The sequence below is a fragment of the Mya arenaria genome, chromosome 13, assembly GCF_026914265.1.
Source record: "Mya arenaria isolate MELC-2E11 chromosome 13, ASM2691426v1".
NCBI lineage: Eukaryota > Metazoa > Mollusca > Bivalvia > Myida > Myidae > Mya > Mya arenaria.
In genome coordinates this window covers 35,752,331-35,772,492 of record NC_069134.1, presented here as the reverse complement: position 1 = coordinate 35,772,492, position 20,162 = coordinate 35,752,331, and the positions used below count along the sequence as shown (strand labels likewise).

The window sequence follows — 20,162 nt, the reverse complement described above, 5'->3', positions numbered from 1 at the left end:
TGCAAACAATACATGTATATTAGTGTCAGTGGTGGATAAATTGGTCAGTTTCGTGCCCTTTTCCTGAAAGGAATAGGCAGAATTGGGTAATATCACATTTTCTTTCTTTTTCTTTTTTTTTTGCCCTCTATTTTCCATTGGATAACTGTACATATGTGCAAGATTGTATTTTTCTAAACGACGCTAGAAATATAGAAAATAAACTCTTGTAACGTTAAAATGCAAACGTTCGCATCATTCTCTTCCAACATTGACATTCAACATTTAAAAAACACACAATATGATTCCTTTATATTAGCGGAATGGATAGTTTCGGATTCGCAATAAACCGGATGCATATAGGAAGAAAAACTGTTTATTTCAATTTGTCACATGATATGAGGAAGCCCATCGGGACCAATGTTTCATTAAAAATGTTATGTTGTTGTTCTTTTAAGATGTCTTACCATTCACTTTTAATGTTGCATTATGAATTTCTCCTCTGCCAAAAAAAATGGCAGATTAGCGAAGCAGCATTGGAACATATATGAATCGCATCTTTATTTCATTTTTCTCATTACCATAAATAAGTTGTCCTAATTTTAACAACTCGTCGTGGTTCTAGGTTATGCTGATTTTGACAGTATTTTAACGTTGGCCTTAATGTTTGATTCTTGACACGATTTCACCGCTTCATGTTTTCAATAACTAATTTTTACAGACACATACGATACTAAGTGTTTTCGACGTTCATTGGCTTTGGTGTATTGCTTCTATCTTACTTATTTGTTGAATTTAAAATTCATTCAAGTTATATTTGCAAACTCCCAGCTTCGTTCATCTAAAATTCAATCTAAAACGTTGCTAACATTTATTAATTGTTTGTTTTCACCATCTCAAATCACGTCGTACTCACGTATAATTATCTCAAACATACCTGTGGTGGTACTCAATATTAACTCTAGGTTAATCTTATGTTTATGAATCATTGACTTCATTTACAATATCGGTCAGTGATTAATAACAAGTAATACGATTAGCTATATCGTTTTTAGATACAATAAAGACCAATATTAAATACCAGCCTTGGTATATTTGAAGGGTGAAACTGTAGATCAGTGTCGTGTTGGATCAATGTCACAGCTGATGCTTCATTATTGTAATAAAGGAATACCGAAAAGGCTGTTCAAATGACAGAATTATGTCTGACTCATTAAAACTAAATAGAAGACCTGTGAAATTCAGAGAAAAACTAAGACATATCAGAGAATCTCCAATGGTATAGGCTAAACAAAAAAATTGCAATGGGACTTGCGACCAAATCGTAACAAACGTTTGCTTGTGAAAAACAAATAATAAGGTAACCGTGGTTAGGGACATTTTGTCACGTGTTTATTCAGGCAAAACTATGTGATATCGACAAGATAACAATTATTAATGGCATTTGTACTACGGGAAGAAATTTTAACAAATGTCGATGTAATGGCGTAATATATTTATTTCTTTATCCTCTTAAAGTGAATGCCTTCGGGGATTTTAAAATTGCTTTTCACAAGTCTAATTGTAAAAGATTGCCTCAAAAACACATAACTTCGTGACAAATTATTCTTATAATGGACCAATCTTTTACACTGCCATCTTCTGTCCAAAGAAATTATTTTTGATAATTTACAAATATGTTAAAAAGAAACATGAACTCTTCTTAGCAAGCTATGGGACAAAGATGTTCTCTAGTGTCACATTGCTGCAACAACGAGTGTTATAAAAGTTATCAAAATAACTGTATTGTTGAGCTGTTCCAAAATGTGCATAACATGCAATAACGATATGTTTTAATCCTAAAAACATTGGTTATATGAATGTACTTTAACTCTTTAGCAACAGGGAATCTGCATTGTTTGAAAGAGAGAGATATCCTTATATTCCGTATCTGACATTTAAGATTTTTGCACTTAAGTATTGTGACCCGGTTTTATGATTCAAACTCTGATCCATATACCATATTCCTTATCACAGTATGTATGTCCAAATTACGGAGTTCTGAAACAAGAAAACTGTATAACATGATCAAAATGTATGTGCTTCTATCATGGTGTTATACACATGCTTTACTGTTACAATGTCAACTTGCTTTACTATAATTGTGATGACATAATTTGCTATTGAGTGAGAATGAACATGATTTGTTTTTGAAGGTGTCTGTTACAGGTTTACAATGAGAATGTCTGTACAATATAAAGTATTGAAATCGTATGAAAAAGGTTGCACTTGGAATGGTTTGACTAAGCTTCAATATTGAGATGTTTTGTATGAACTATATAAGCCATTAAAATGGTATGAAACAATAGTTGCCACTGATATAGTAGCTATTATAACATATTAACTATTGAAATGCATAAAAAAAATCTTCTCAACTTATAGCCATTTAAAGCATTTTTATTTTCAAATATAGTTGATTCCTTTTCGTGTCAGATAAAACGCATGGGATTTATGAACATTATACATTCAGGTTTGTGGCATAACACGAACATTAGCTTTGACTTTCCTGCCTTATCAAATAAGGAGCTTATTAAGTGATATTTGAACTTGATGATATACGCACGACATCGTATTGGAATATTGAATTATATTTACAACAACAGATCGCTCGCCCGCTTTGCTCTTAAATAGTATGTTTCTCTTAAATAGTATGTTTTGCGTGTGTGTCTTTCAAAAGAGATAATACTGTGTAAGTTTTGTAAGATAATTACGAAATATTACGTATAACTGAATTGTCTAGGAACCTTTAAGAAACACCCCATACGTATGATTTCTTTGTTATTTGAAAGATATAAGTAGAATCGCTGTAACGGATTTTCATATTTTATATTTATTATTGATAGAAAGCTCCATGTACGCATGTTGAACGAATCGAAGATATGTTGGGTATCAACATTTTTATGTATATGATTGGTCAACATAAGAGTGCTTTCGCTAATGTGCACGTGTTTTCGAAACTAAGACAAAAACATTATTCTTTGAGAAAACAGTTAATAAAACTATTCAACATTGGATGGACCTAGTCTCCAGTTCACTAATTTCCGATAATATAGGTTCGAAAGTGAAGATATGGTGTTAGTTTCTCGCAATAAGTAAAACAAAACAAAACATTGTTCTGTATAAAATTGTTTTGAAAAACAAAAAACAAAACGTGAAAATGTAAATGTAAATTAGGTGGTTAACAATCCGAGTTAATTGTCTGAGGTCAGCAGTATTGGCGTGATTCTCAAGGCCAATAACTCCGCCAATATGATATCGTATAATTAATGAGAGTTATATAAATTTCCTATTACGTATGCTATGTAATTTTGATTAAATTTAATATCCACCTTATCTTTGTACTGGAGTTTATGTAAAAGTATTATAACATAAATTAAAATCTTAATTCTTAAGAATGGGCAGAGTGAAGGTAGCGAACGTGCCCTTCTTAATAATTAAGATTTAATGAAAGTCATCTAACCTCATTGGCTGACACCTTGTCAACAAAAATTCTGAGGGATTTGTAAATTGAATGAGTGGTAATACACGAACACACGCAAATTTGTACTTAGTGATTGCTTATCTGCAATTTCATTGGCTGTAAATGTATATTGTATTCTTAGTCGCGTTTTTGGTCATTAGTTCTGCTTTTTTAGATTGGACTTTGCTGGTTTTGACAGGAATCCATAAAAGTTATATTGCATTGACTTTGTCTCAATTACTTCATAAACCTGTATATGTTGTATTATTTGTGCCATTGATTGTATTACAATTAATGCAATAAAAAGTCATTAAATTGCACACAGTTATGAATAAGCAAGAGTAGAAAACTGGTGATATCGTGAATATTCCGTAAATCGTCTTATAGAACTTCAAAATGTAATATCGTCGTCGTCGATTTTGTCTTACTGGTTTCATTCTAGTATTTGGGCTGGTTTCGTCAGACACGATCTGAAGTTCAATCTGGTTGTTTATGATAATTGTTCCTCAAAGTTGGTCACACTAAGAATACATATAATTAATTATTATATCACTTATATAAGCTAAAATGTATGAAATAAACAAGTAACGTCCCCTAGCTTCCTAGATTGTTAATTGTATGCACTTACTGCTCTATTGAAGCCGATGATACATATAAGCAATTTAAGACACAGGGTGTCTTGAATAAGCTCATTCTGTTGAGTATTACAGGAGATTACCTAAAGAATGCGATAGCAATAATCCCATGTATATATATATATATATATATATATATATATATATATATATATATATATATATATATATATATATATATATATATATATATATATATATATATATATATATAGCAATCGTTATTCTTAGTTCAATCTAAAACGTTATTATAAGGATTCCAGGCCCTCATCCTTCAATAAACATATATTTAAATTTTACTTGTTTTCCTAATAAATGCATTTTTAGAGCCTTATACTATTTGTAAAGTACAAACTAACATGGGTTTTTCAATGTTTTGCTTATATGTACTCTCACATATGTTTTTGCTTTGAATTAAAATAAAAAAAATACCACATAAGTACGACATCTGTTTTGAATATTGATTGTATATGCTAACCGACTTCTTACACCATAGTAAGATAGGTGTTTGTGTGCTAATTTTCAAGTATAGTGAGTAAGTATGTTTATCAATTTAAAGAAATGCATTAAAGTTATACATTAGATTATTGACCACCATTTGCATAACATGTTTACGTATGTGATATAACACGAACATTCGCTTATGTTACTTACACCACGGTTTCAAATCTGTATAGAAGGAACGACAGCGAGTTATAATTCATTATATATACATTAACACTGCATTCCTTAACGATAGCTGTTGTTTATCAATACTACATTATTTCTGTATAAAGTGCAATGGCATTTCCCATCGAATGCATTTGTTCGATACTTCTGTCCTGTCATTGGGCGCAATAATACTAATGGGCGGGGCATATTTACTACGGAGCTATTTTTTCAATGAAATCGTAGTAAAACTATTGGCAACCTGCATAACTAAAATCTGCAGTCAAACAATTTAAACAAAATGAGCAACGATAATTTGATGATTTTAATGTAGATTTTGATTTCATGATGGATGGAACAGTTGAAGAAATATTAAATGACAATAATGACGACTTATTTCGGAATTTGGAATTGACATTTGGTAAAAATAAAGCATCTGACAAAACATGGAATCGAGGAAATAAAACAATAACATATTATAGTGCACCCAGCAACGTCCAGAATATAGAGCTCAGTCCAACACTAAGTCTTCTCGCGTTCTCCTCTGGCTTTCCTATCCGCGAAAGTTATCATTGCTGAACACGTTACCTCACCCACTGCCACTGTCGTTTCATCCGATGTTTACTTCCAAAGAAATGACAATGCACTTGCTGATTTGTCCAAAACCGTATTCCAACATTGTTCATACACCAACTGATCCTTAAACATAGCGCCCAACAAGTAAATTGACTGGATTTTTTTTTCCAATTTGAAAACTTGTGACTAACAAACGCTAGTATCGCGAGATATAATGAGAACTTTGTTGGTGGCGATATATTTGTTGTTTTCTTGTATGTCTTATTTGAATTGATGCTTTACAACTTAAAGTTATGAATAGAAGTTCCAATCAAAGTTCTCTTATTAACATATTTTTTAGAAAAAAAAGTTATTTCAACAGAAAAGCGTAAATTATACAAAGGATGATTTTAGACTTGAACGCCTGAATACATGATAAAACCAAGATCTGAAAGTAATTAGTTGATGTTTGTTTCCCGCAATGTATTTAAGAGAAACCAGATCTGAATACATTTTAAATAATATATTACTGAACGTGAAAAATATGATACATTCCCTTCATTAATGATATAAGAATAATATAAGTTGTGTACGATATAATATGTCCGGTGATTTTCATTCGTCGTCAGTATTTATGCATTTCCTCACATATTTCTATATATATATTTATTTGTCGCTTGAAGTGGTATTTTAAAGCCTACCGTATTCTTTCCCAAGGGATATTGGAACAGAGAACATACACTACAACTAGATCATTATGCACTGTAAGCACATCGAACGAGCATGTTGGGTTGCATACAAAACGATTAAATCTTTCGATTCAAAATTAGTTAGTTGTTGTTACGTTGAAGTTTAATTGGCAATATCAGTAACACATAAAACTTTGGTCATAAACAAAATTCTCAAGAATGAGATGTACGCAAAATGTGGAAGTTATACATTTTGAAAGGGATATGCATCTGTTGAAGTAGCTATTTATAGAAGGACATAATTCAATCATTTGATGAATGGTGTAAAGAGTTATTTTTAATTGCTATGCAGTTAAAAAGGATGTCGCTAAAATCACATTATAGCCAAATAATTTGTTTAGAAAGTCCTTGTGTCTATATTTACAAACAATAAATAACATGTAGCCAATTAATTACACGCCTTTATTGTGTTTTATTGCTCTAATACATGACAGAAAAAGAGGGACAAGACAAACTATAATATGTATATCTTTTAAACCAACGGTTTGGCCATTGTTTTAATGTGAAAAACATTTTATCGAAACAGGGGAAATTGAAAATACACAAATACAATCTGCATAGTACTATGGATATCGTATTTTATGTTTAAACGTTAGGACATTAGGAATTTCTTATACTTGTTGCAATGATTATTGCTTACTAAAATAATCTAGTCGACAACCATGATAAAGTATTTATTTATTAAACGTTTTTGTTTTCTTGTTGGTCGAGTGCGTTTCTAAGTCTGATGTCTATATCGATATATATTACCAGCCATATCAAAAGGCAATAATCTTTCGTTGGATGCGGTATCAGTACAGTTTTATATTTATTTGATTCAGCCATTAAAAAGCTAAGTGAGAGTCTCAGAAACTCACAAATGCGTCTGTATATATATATATATATATTGTTTGGATTGAAACAATGTCACAGCTGATATCAAATATCTGTGCTAAAGGCATATCGCAAAGGCCATTATGAAGTAACATTTAACAAATAAATTAAGTCAATTTGTATGTTGTGTCGGAGAAACTTCAATAAGCTGAAAGAAAAGTTTATATGAAAACCCTGGGATAGTCAGGGAAAACATCATTCATTTCAGAGAATTCCCTTGGCCAAAGCATATGACGATATGACACCGTGGGACATGACCCATATTATAAATATTATCAAGTCAGCAATTAAATAGTCTACTAAATCCACATCTAGAGGATGCATTTGGGATTTCAAAATTACGTTAAACATGAGCTAATGCAAACGGTTACTTCGAAAAGTATTATTTTATGACAAATTATCTTATAAAACTGCGGTGTCTATGACATCGGTTTCCCAATCCCAAAAGCTGATATATGTTGTCTATATCATTAATGTTCTCATAAATAAATCGATTATACCTTCAGGAATGTTACATATAAACAATTGACTCATCTTTAATATAAGTATTGGAAAACAAGAGAACCTAATCATTTCCCAGCGGCTGATATTTGAACAAACGAGTCTAATAGAATTTTAAAATTACTACATAAGAAGATTGCATACTGACTTCACTATAGGGCGTTCCTATACGTGCTTGCATGCGTTAAAGACGATGTGGTTTTAATCATAACAAGAAAACCAATGATGCAAAACATGAGAAAGCGCCATGAAATAGCTTTACAGTACAGATTGATATATTATGTATTATACAACACTGTTTAGTAATAGACAGACATAATGGAATTTATCATTAGAAAAATATGTTGCATATAATTTAAAGGACTGATTTTGTTTATATATTTTCAGAGTTCATAGTATATACATTTTAATTGAACAACAATGCAATCACGCAATCAACCAATCCCGCAACATCAAAGCTGTTGACGGCATATGTAGTTTGAACTTGTGGAATTCAAAAACACTCCTTTAGCAAATATCAACATTTGTTGAAGGGTTTCAGCTTTATGTATCTAAAGCTGATAGGATTGTGTTTAGATACAAACTTTTTATTGCGCTTAAACTGTCTGCTCGATTTAAGGGGGTCAGTATAGGTGAAATAGGTGTTGCATCTATCAAAAGTTTACCTTTATTGTGCCCCCTTAAATTCAAAACCTAGTTCGTCGTATTGCGGAATTGTTAGTTGTATATTATAAATATTATGAGAGTGCATTTATAAATTACAGTGGGGGATGATTACTCGGAAATGCAATTGTGTCTTACGAGTTAGAATCTCACAGACTGTTAAAAACTTCACAATATCGACCGAGGACTACAAGACTTGTATGTTTGCTTATTGTCATATTTGGTGACATGGAGATTGCTATGTACACAACTGCCTTGTCATTTAACCAAATGTCATGGGATTAATTATTTCGTGATATATCTCTCATGTTATCTTTAAGATGTGAAAACGGTCAACGAACGGGAAAGAAAACTACTTAAGAGTAAGGGATTTATTCTTGACGGCAAACAACTGGGTCAAGCCAGGGAATAAAAACAAATTGATGAGGTCAATATGACAGTTTCTTTACTATAAATAGACGGGGTCGAAAACTTATTAAGAAATTTGCATTCAATTCGCATGTCAAACATACGTGCAAAGATACAGCTTTAAATAACATGTATAACTGTATCGGGTAACTTAACTCTAAAGATTACGTTGGAAAGTCATAAACCCAGGGGAGACTCGAATCTTCTAGTAAATTTAAATGCGAATTGGTGTAAAAGGGGTCATGCTTTGGAAAGGAATAATCCTCAAAATAAGTTAACGACCACATACGCAATAATGTATCTCAATTCAATTGTTTAAGTTATTCCATTTTATTTATAAAAGCGCATCTAATGCTTATAGTCTTTGCAAACGATTTGAATAAAATGACCAATATTTAGTCTACCAACTAGCAATATGATAGAAGACCTATCGAAAGTATGTTAATACGCGTACGGAATGTCGGTATTATAGCAAAGGGCTTTTGAGCGATTTCTTAGACGTGCAGGAACATGTTCCAGTCTATCATATCTGAACTTTATCTTCCTGGACAATTCGAAATACCCTTTAGCTAGATATGCCCTGTTTGGCCGAGCTTTTTTTGCCATCAAAGCAATAATAAAGCCTGTGTAAATGGACGAAGGGGGCATTTTTCGTTTGCATTTCGGTAACCCGGCCCGTTTGTTTTTCATTCCTCATAATTTTCGATAAAACAAGCATTCTCAAAGACACGCAAATCGAAAAACATTATTGATCCATTTTCTATTGTTTCCATGGTTACACTAGGCAGCTAATAAACCTCCCTGTTAAAAAAACAAATGTAGAAAAGGAATAAGAAATAATACTGAGTTTTATCAAAAGGTTAGGTGAGTGAATATCTTATGCAGTCAGTGGATGAGGGGAGGAAGAGAGGAGGAGGTGGATTTCCAAAATGTTAAGCGTGGTTTCGCTTTCTATACAACGATCCATAATTGAGTAATTGTGTATATAATGGCAAATATTAGACACGTGATTAAACATTTTGGTCACGTGATTTAAGACGCTAAGACGATTGGCTCTGACGTCATTGATCTAAATATACATCTTAATAATATAAAGACATACTATTTTTATATGCTCATTAAATTCATTTAAATATGTTCTATTGTTTCCAGGGTAATGGACAGCCTGGTTTTACTAGTTATGGAAATAATTAAAACACGTGTTTGAATTAGAATCAGGTCATTTATTAAAGAATGCTGTTTAATAAATTATAGTTCCAAATCTGGGCAACTAATAAACCGCCACACGGAACGACGGCCGATTTATTTTTTGCCAAAATAGTCGTCTTCGTTAAGAATAAGACGGCATAGATTGTGCGTACAACCATGAATAAAATAGCCCTCATAAAGACAAACGTTAAAATTTTATTTATGTGTCCTTGTCACAATGCCAAGGAGATGCTTCAAATAAATTATTTATTTGTATAATTATACGTGTCAATAGGGAACTGAAGAATTTAGAGTTTTTCACTTAACTTAGTCAACACTTGTCATTGAATTAATATAATCGAGGCGACGATTGTATTAAGCTACGTAAAACAGTACACTTATATCATTAAACATGTTTGTGACGTCATATATTGTTTGTTTTTATCTCTAAAGGGGTTATGGAGCTCTGCTCCGTACTTTGAGTAAAAATTGACATTCCCATAATTTTAGTTATGGACATTCATTGTTCAAATATTGGACAGTCAGTAAGAAATAGTAGCATACATTACAATTAAGACCTGTTTTGAAAAGCTTCTCTTTCCTAAAAAATGAATATAACTATGACCTTATTTAAAAAGATAATTTGATAACTTTAAAACCCCTTTTATTCTGGGTTCATAAATAATTATAATTGTTTGATTAAAAAATGCGATATTTAGGTTATAATACTCAGTAACGCAATGAAGATGTGGCACAGGTCTGTGCAGCCGTTAGGGAAATGGAAGTTGTTTATTTGTGTAAGAGTAGAAAACAGAAAAAAGTTTCCGTAATAAGCGAATAATGAACAATGATTGCACATTTTGCAATAGTTATATACCCGTTTAAGATGGTAATTTAAATAATAACCACTGCGTTCCGCGGACTGTTCTTTCTCTGACATACTGGACAGTTTCGGCCTTTAAACCTTACATAAACAATTTCGCATTAGTTCCAACTGCTTATTATAATCAAGTTGAATGTAAGCCATTGAATATATCAAAACGTTGGCTGATTTCATCACGAAACACCTGTCCGTATTTCAGATAATGCGATAAGTGATCCTAGTCTGAATGCTTGCACGGTTCAAAAAGTTCACAATACTCATCTGAAAACACAGGTAGAAGATTATGGAATATAAAACCATTGTTTAAATACCCTGTATCTTATGCGCTGATCGTTAAAAGGCAATATATGACAAAACATCTCAAAAAATATTTTAATCGAGTGTATCGATTAAACATTTGCCTAAATGTAAACTTTCACATTCAAGGTTTGCTATAAAAATGAAATAAAGATTTCTGAGTTCATGAACTTTCCTTATTTTGAGAAAAACAATTTGTTTTTAAACAGCTACATATTGTTAACAAGTCCTCGACATCAAACGCCGATGCTTTGGTTTAAATAAATACATTATTAAAGGGTGAAGTACTCCACATTGGATGGTATTACTCAAAAATACATGCTGTATTCTTGGTAAGAAAACTGTATGGCTCCCAAATATATAGAAATGGTTAAGACAAATATTATACCAATGCAATGTGGAATATTATTCTGGAAATATTGAGAAAGTTGTTGAAACGTTTTCGGACTGTTATACACATCGATAATTATATTTAGACCCGGCGAAACAGCCATTATCATGCGATTATTAACAGGAATTATATTACAAAATTCCATGTGCCGGATTTGATCACGGAAGCACTCTCATTATTACAAGTTAGGTTAAGATTTTGTGTAAGTCTTAGTAATGCAAAATGATTAATAATTGTAATCAGTAATTTACCTGCAATCCGAAAAAAACACACCATAAATCTGAATTATAAATGTGCTTATTACAAGCCTTACGCATCCGGACATCATGAATATTTTCCGGTGCATATCTTTAAGTGAGTGATGGTGTTTTTAAACATGGCATACATTTTATTGCTTGGATTTCAACTGAATTTAAGGGAAATGTATTGTTGTAATATACATCAAACGTTTAAAATGGTATTTTAAGCCCTGCTGTTAAATGACCTATTTAGCATTTCTTTGTTAGCCATTAATGACATTTTTTAACAATTTTACTGTTGGCATATTCTTGGTCTTCTCCTTTAACACTATAAACCCATACAAAAGAATACATTTGCAAAACGCTTTCAACGTGTTTGTTGCGGGCTTCATTCCGACTCGTGCCTTTTCTGAAAACTATTGCATTATGTTAACACTATTTGCGATACTGATTTAATGCATGTGCTGTGAAACCCATTGAAGCTGCCAGTCACCAATATAACAAATTATCAAATTATTTTATTTTGTCCATTTCAGACAATGGTTTAATAAAATGTTTTGAAAAGATAATAATTTGGGCCAAACAGAGTGCAAACAACACACCCACATTCTTATTTAATGTAAACAAATCTAATGAAAATAATGGGTTTCATTTAAACGATTCAATCTTTGGAAACAGCTTTATTTGTATCGTTTCTTGATATCTTGAATAAAAGTGTTTACGTCCATATTGATTTTCCTTTCGAAAGCAAATGTGTCTTTTTCCATCGGATCAGTTTGATCATATTAGGAGTAACTTAATAAGAAAGAGTGCGCAGCGAAACATACACAATTTGCAGCTGAACATATCCATCGCTACCAAATCTGTCTATAAACTGGTGTTTATATTGTATTGTATCGTAACTGACTTTGCATGAGAAACTTGAAACAGTACACGCTATACTAAAGAGATACTGTCAAAGTACTTTATTAATAACGGGTATGGATCATAAATTGCCAAACATGGATACTTTTAGAATCAAACGTTTTAAAAAAAAAGTTACAACGCAAACTACACTTAAAGTGACAAAATCAATATATATATATACATGTATAACAACAATAAATTTTGAGTGATTATCCTTTAACTACTTACTAAATTATGCATTTATTGAAAATATTAATTTCCTATAAAAAGATTGTAACCGTGTATTTAACAGCTGGAAACGCAAAAATATTTAATGATTGGTGAGTGATAAAAGATTTGCTGTGATCTACTAAGTGTCATACGAGTAAGAGTGCATCTTTACAGAATACTGGAATATGTTTGGCATACCAAAAACTGTGTTGATGTAAACTTTTTCAGATGAAAAGAATTCACATTATAAATTTTTATATAAACTTACCTTTTGAATTGTTGTGTACATTAAAAAAAAACATCGCTACAATTATATTTTAGCCCATTTTTGTCATTGGCAAGTGTTTTGTTAATATTTCCTGACAATACTTAAAGAAAGCATTCTGTATTAGGCCCATTCAACGCGTTCTATTGCTCTGTTACCTAGTTGCAAATAAAAAAGCTCAACACAAACTATAGCTTTCAGATGAGCTGTTTAGCTATTGTTTAAATGTCTAAAACATTTTATTAATATTCATATGAAAAACTGCAGTAACAAGTCCAGTAGTTAAAACAGGGTATTGAAAATACAATACGCCTAGTATGAATATGTTTTGTATGACCGTTAAGCAAATTAGACTTTGTTTTACTTGTTTCTAAACCAAAAACAAAAAAAAATATAGCGCACAAGAATAATAAAATATTGCACACACTTTTCGACTTCCTAATACTTCTCTATGTTTAGTGTCGATATTATAAAAAAAGCTCTAAATATTTCGATTGAATGAGATGTTTGTATAGGTTTACTTCAATTTAAATCAGCCACTGTAAATGCCATGTATATATCTCATATACTAAAAATAACGTGTGTGTTCATGTTTCATGAATGATACATGTCTTGTCAATTTGTTTACGTCTTTTAACGTTCAAAAATGATATAAAGCATCATCAGCAATAACAAGTTATTTTGTACAAGAACATGTTATGTCATCTTATTCAAGTGAAATAACTAAATAAATTATTAAAAGTTTTTTAATGCAATAAGACCTAGGAAAACATGTGGTAATACGTCTGTCGCCATACCTCTTTCATCGATACACATGAATTCGGAGAATCGCCTGTAGCATTGCAGCCGAGCCAATATATAAGCACGTTTTTATTAATTCTCCAGCAGTGCTTAAAACCATTAAACAGGGAGGCATGATGTTCTATGTTAAAGACCAGTGTTTTGGGATAATTCAATAGATGTCAGATGTTTTCCATTGATATAGTTTGGTGTATCTGTACTGGTAGTAACATATTCGCTATGCAGTAGCAGTTATTGCCTAAAGACCCGTTTTACTTGAACACAGAGACACGGCTGTCTATAATTACTGAAGTGATTGAACAATAATGAACGACACTGCAAATCTGCCAAATCAACTGGAACGTTGGAGAATTTATCCAAGACAACATCAGAATGCAGTACATTTGTTTGAAATTATCCTATTTATGCACCTATTTGACAGAGCATTTAAAACCCCATAAACTTCTCCATAAACGAAAAACCATCTTAGATTTGGATAGCAACCAAGCAATGCTCGCGTGAAATGTTTAGATTATCATTTTTATGTAAAGTACAGAAATGTTTCACAAAGTATTTGTCTGAAATTCACATTTACAAGGGGGTAAACAATGCTTTATTTGTTGTGAAGGAAGTGGTGAATCTTTTTATTATGTTCGAACAGATGTTAAATACGATATGTTTATCAACCACGTAATGGAAATTTTATGTAAAACCTGTTTAAAAGGGTGATTTGTGCTTGTAAATCATATTGCTATATTATTTTATCTATCTTCAAAATTCTCTTACATCAATCAGTAATAAAACGGACAGTTCATGACATAATAGACAAATCATTCTACATAATGTTTTATGTTTTAATCCGCATTAGAGCTGTTACAATAGATTATGTGCATTCCAGAAAATTGTTTGCAAAGGTGGTCGTACTAGGGTTGAACTTTTTGAAGAATGCGTAACGCGACAGATTTCATTTCAAAGTTGGTTTATGTTTAATGATGAATTGTTTTATGAATTGTTTATACATTCTGAAAACAATAACTCTTTAAGAATTTACTAGAGGCAAAACGTTAATGTGACTTATGTATTTATTATCAAAATAAAACTGTTCTGTCTGTTGTTTTAAGCAGGTATTTTCCCTAAACTATTTAGTCTCTTTAGAAACAACAGCTTACTTTACTATTTAGTCATGTTAAAAGGACTAGACACCAGATGGTCCCAAAATCGGCAAATATAGTATTTCCTCACAACACGCCTAGAATTAGCATTACGAATAAGTATAAGTACAATAAAAACAGAATTTTACACGATTAAAAGAATATTTTCTGGCTCAGCTTAACTTACCCGTTTCAAAATAAGGCATAAACAATATAGGGACAAATTCCTGGGTCGCATTTATAAGAGTATTGGACATACATTTCTATAGTTTAGATACCAGCACGACCATAACGTGTTACAATCGCAAATAACTAATTTTGTTCGATCAAGTATTTGCTCTACAGATTGCGAATTTATTATCCCACTTTTCCAAACTGTGTACACTTTGTTGGTGGGAAATTGTTATAAATCTTCTATTATATATTGACATAATTGAGTCGAAGTGAGATGTATCGTCCATGTGTACAAGTTCCGTTCATTTCTGATCCAGTGCACGTTATCGTTCAACTGAGGTAAGTGAAAAACTGATTTTGTATGACTCTCAACAATAAATTAGACAACGGTCTCATTATATTAATTTGAAGTTATCGGGAAATTAGACGTCATAAATTTCTTTGACTAAACATAGATAGACAGCGCAAAAGGTGTATTGATAAGGTCCATCGTTCATATAAGACAACTTACGCCTCGTATATTTTGAATAGCCTATTTGATCTGATTCAAATGAATATATTGATGAACATATTTTCCGACAACACATTGTAAGAAAGAGTCTGCAAAACAAGATCGCTCTGATTGACAAAGGAGTGATATGGGACATAAAAGGCAAATCATAGCCAATTTACCGTTATGAATCAGCAATAAACGTACTACGTCTTAGAGCAGTCATAATATTGCAAATAAAACGTTTATAGCACTGAGTCTGTTATGATTTCGCTAGCATTTCAAAATCAATGCATGCACAAATGATTCAAAGTTGATATGTTCCATTTCAATAAAGGTTTCTTTATCTAAAAATGAATACAAAACCAATAGAAACAACAAATTGCAATTAGAAAGCATTCGAGAGCCGCGTTTGACTTGCCAAATGTTGATGTGAATCTACCAATTGCTGGTTGCTTATTTCGCATTGCCATGTGTCGTATACAAATATATATATATATATATATATATATATACATATATGTGTGTGTGTGTGTGTGTGTGTGTGTGCGTGCGTGCGTGCGTGCGTGCGTGCGTGCGTGCGTGCGTGCGTGCGTGCGTGCGTGCGTGCGTGCGTGCGTGTGGGTATGCATGTGCGTGCACATGTGCGTGTGCGCGCATGTTGGTGTGTGTATAAGTGTTTGTGTATATATGTGTGTATTTCATTAGATATATTTACCTAATAATGTTTTTGTTGTTATTTGATAGTGAAAGAGTATGGTCTTATAATTTGTTTAACCAATAGCAGCCTTTAAATAAAAGTTTCAGTATTTACAGATATATTTTGTTGCTATTGGTATTTGCAAATTAACATTTGTCAACTTTCAAATACCTATTTCTATTATAATAGAGTGTAAACATATTCACTCGTTACACATTTTAACATTTTAACACAGTTAAGATTTCATGTACCCCATGTAGCACCTCGAAAAAGACACAACAATTGGCCAGCATCAATTGGTTTTCCACTTTTTTAAAGTTTTAAACATTCATTTCAGGTACAAAAGTTTGCGTACGACCCCAAATATTCTGCTGTTGAATTTAACGGGCGCGAGTCTCCTGATGTGTGTCCTTTGTCTTCCAATCATCATTGTCCGTTGCATCGTCGATCTGTCGAAGTACCCACGACCTGTCCAGGAATTCGGTGGGTCATTTCTCATTTCATAAACAAGAGCCAGCTTTGAGATAAGATGTTTAATTTAATTATGAGTACGATATTTCGTCATGTTTTTTGCTCACATAATACCTATATAGGATAACATGTAAAATGAACTAGATTTTATGTTGTCTGATTATTTGTTGACACTTCGATGAAATTTAAACATTTAGCTTATATGAATAAGCACAAAGTAGCACCAGATAGAAACTCAATTTGAACATTATCTTAAATCAAGCATAAATTATTTTTTTGGCAAAATAGAAATTTTTTGACACATTTTCAAATAATTATGAACTGTTACAATAGATGTTTAATTTAACATTAAATGTAATAAATGTAGTATTCTCTTTTTATTTCAGTGTGCAATGGAAATGCTTTCTCAGGTGCGTTTGTTGGCTTCAGCGGAATCCATTCACTAACAGCTTTAGCCATTGACCGATACATCGTGATATCACGACATGCCGCTGGGCGTCGATCCGGGAGCAAAAGTTTCTCCTTCTGTAGCATTGTGCTTATCTTTCTTATTTCTTTTATATCTGCATTAGCCCCGGTGTTCGGATTTGGCAAATTTGTACAGGATGGCTCAGAAATATTTTGCACATTTGATTTCTTCACAAGAAGTGTTAATAATATAATGTACAACGTGTTTATCCAAATTATGTTCTTTGCGATTCCGTTGGTTATAATTGCGACGTGTTATACAAGAATTTATTTAACAGTGAGAGAACACGAAAGAACATATTTTCAAGCAAGAGAAGGTATGCTTCGAGATGACAGTGCTTTAAGACGCATGTGTAAAGAAAGAAAACATGTGAAAACGGAAGTGAGAATCGCCAAAGTCACTGTGATATCCGTGACTGTGTTCTGTATTTCCTGGTTTCCATACTCAATGGTAGCCCTTATTGGATTATTTGGTGATTCTAAAGGTATAAATCGCACGGTTACATCGATACCAGCTGTGTTTGCTAAAGTTTCAACTGTGTTAAATCCACTAATATACGTACTTCTTCAGAAAACATTTAAGAACAAAGTGTCATTTCTTTGGCGAAAATGTTTTAAATCATTAACCAAGGCATCAACCTCAAAACACTCAAAGACGAACAGAATAACATGTGATCAAAATACAGAACTTTAATGATCGTTTGCATTCATCAATTATTATATGTAAGTACTTTAAATTACTGGTTGAACCGCTCTGAACGTGTACTTTGACTTCATATTGTACGGATAGTTAATTGCATTCTTTGAATAGAGGCTATATTAGGAATTTACTTACAGTCCTGCCTTTACATAACTGCAATCTGATTTTAAATTATTTGTTTTACGATAATCCTTCTGATGACAACCATTGCTTTCAGCGTAATAATGTTCTTTGGTATATAAATCCTGTAATTTTACTAATGAGCTCTTCAACAGTTTACGTCTATATACCACACAGATGATTACTGTTTATTGTCACTATGATAGAATTAATGCTCTTATACTCTCTCGGCTAACTTACAAATAATTAGTGTGGCACTCTAAGCCAGCAATGACAAATATCCTAGCATGGAAACCAATTTAATCTTAAACCAAATCAATGAAATAAAACTTTTGTTTCAAACATATATTGCGCCTGAGGTGAATAACAAAATAATGTTCCATACGGATAAAACTTTGTTTACATCACAACTATTGGCATGCAATTTCGGGTTGGTTAGTACATTTCAAGGATGATAATGTTTGAATAGGAAAAATCGTTATTGCTCAATACCTTTAGGGAAAGTATTGCAAAGCGTGAATCTTTGTGTATAACACGCTCATATTGAAATATTGAAATATACCTTGTGACGTGGGTTTTAGGGAAAAGGTCGTTGATACCTAAAACAAAAATATGGTTTCCGAGACGGTGTGGAATGATGTATTATAGTAAAGAATGTGTTATATTGCAAGCTAACATGAAAATAACAATGCTATATAATTTAGTTTAAAGTGGGTAATAAGTCATGGCCAAAATACTGAACAATTGACATAATTAATGGTTTCAGCTTATCAACTTTTTTTTTCAATTTTTATCGTATTTGTGTTTCCATAAAAAGCTAGTTTCGAAGTATTACTGCGTTTCTAAATTTTTATTGTGTGAGTTTACAATGCTTAATAAAACCATGTTGGTTATCCAAGAAGTATAAAAACATCTTAAGAAAAAAAGAAATACTGCTGTTACCTCACTTCATTATATCGGCGATTGACCCAGTGATTTGTACGCGTGGCGCTCGTCATATTTAGAGATATAAAGAAAGCGAAAAGTGCTAAGTAAACACTACGTCTCTTTATTGAACCAACTATCGAATGATTGTTACGTCCATGATATCTCACTCTTTTCATCTCTAACAGGTGATATCGGTCTAAGAACTAGAATAAGTAGATAACTAAAGGTTATGTTGCTTTTTCTTCAAAGAGCATTTGAAGCATTATTTTTAGCTCACCTGTCACAGCTTTTGTGATCACAATTTGTCCGGCGTCCGTCCGTCGTCCGTCCGTCCGTCCGTCCGTAAACTTTTACTTTAAACGACATCTCCTCATAAACCGCGTAGCCAATTTCATCCAAACTTCTCAGGAATGTTCCTTGGGTGGTCCCCTTTGAAAATTGTTCAAAGAATTGAAATCCATGCAGAACTCTGGTTGCCATGGCAAGGGAAAAGAAAAAATTTAAAAATCTTCTTCTCCCAAACCACAAGGCTTTGGCCGTTGATATATGGTAGGTAGGATCACCAAATGGTCCTCTACCAAGATTGTTCAAATTATGGCCCTTGGGTCAAAATTGGATCCGCCCCAGGGGGTCATGGGTTTTCTCTAAAAAAACTTAAAAAATCTTCTCCTCTGAACTTACTTGGCCTAGAGCTTAGATATTTGTCATGATTCATCATCTAGTGGACCTCTACAAAGATTGTTCAAATTATGGCCCTGGGGTCAAAATTGGCCCCGCCCCGGGGGGTCATGGGTATGCTCTATATGTTTATAGTTAAAACTTCAAAAATCTTCTCCTCTGAACTTCCTTGGACTAGAGCTTAGATATTTGGCATGATTCATCGTCTAGTGGACCTCTACAAAGATTGTTCAAATTATGGCCTTGGGGTCGAAATTGGCCCCGCCCCGGGGGGTCATGGGTTTTCTCTATATATGTGTAGTGAAAACTTCAAAAATCTTCTCCTTTGAACTTACTTGGACTAGAGCTTAGATATTTGGCATGATTCATCGTCTAGTGGACCTCTACAAAGTTTGTTCAAATTATGGCCTTGGGGTCAAAATTGGCCCCGCCCCGGGGGTCATGGGTATACTTGATATGTTTATAGTTAAAACTTCAAAAATCTTCTCCTCTTAACTTACTTGGACTAGAGCTTAGATATTTGGCATGATTTATCGTCTAGTGGACCTCTACAAAGATTGTTCAAATTATGGCCTTGGGGTCAAAATTGGCCCCGCCCCGGGGGGTTAGGGTAT

The 20,162-nt window shown here is 32.7% G+C and overlaps 1 protein-coding gene across 1 annotated transcript in view; it reads left to right on the top strand.

Moving 5' to 3' along the window:
* The window catches only part of LOC128215223 (ocellar opsin-like), a 77,030-nt gene extending 59,929 nt beyond the window's left edge, over window positions 1-17,101 (top strand). Inside the window, exons 4-5 of the mRNA XM_052921929.1 lie at window positions 16,522-16,587; window positions 17,042-17,101. Coding sequence (XP_052777889.1) covers window positions 16,522-16,587; window positions 17,042-17,101 — 126 coding nt within the window. The remainder of the gene's footprint in view (window positions 1-16,521; window positions 16,588-17,041) is intronic.
* Window positions 17,102-20,162: the final 3,061 nt, after the last annotated feature.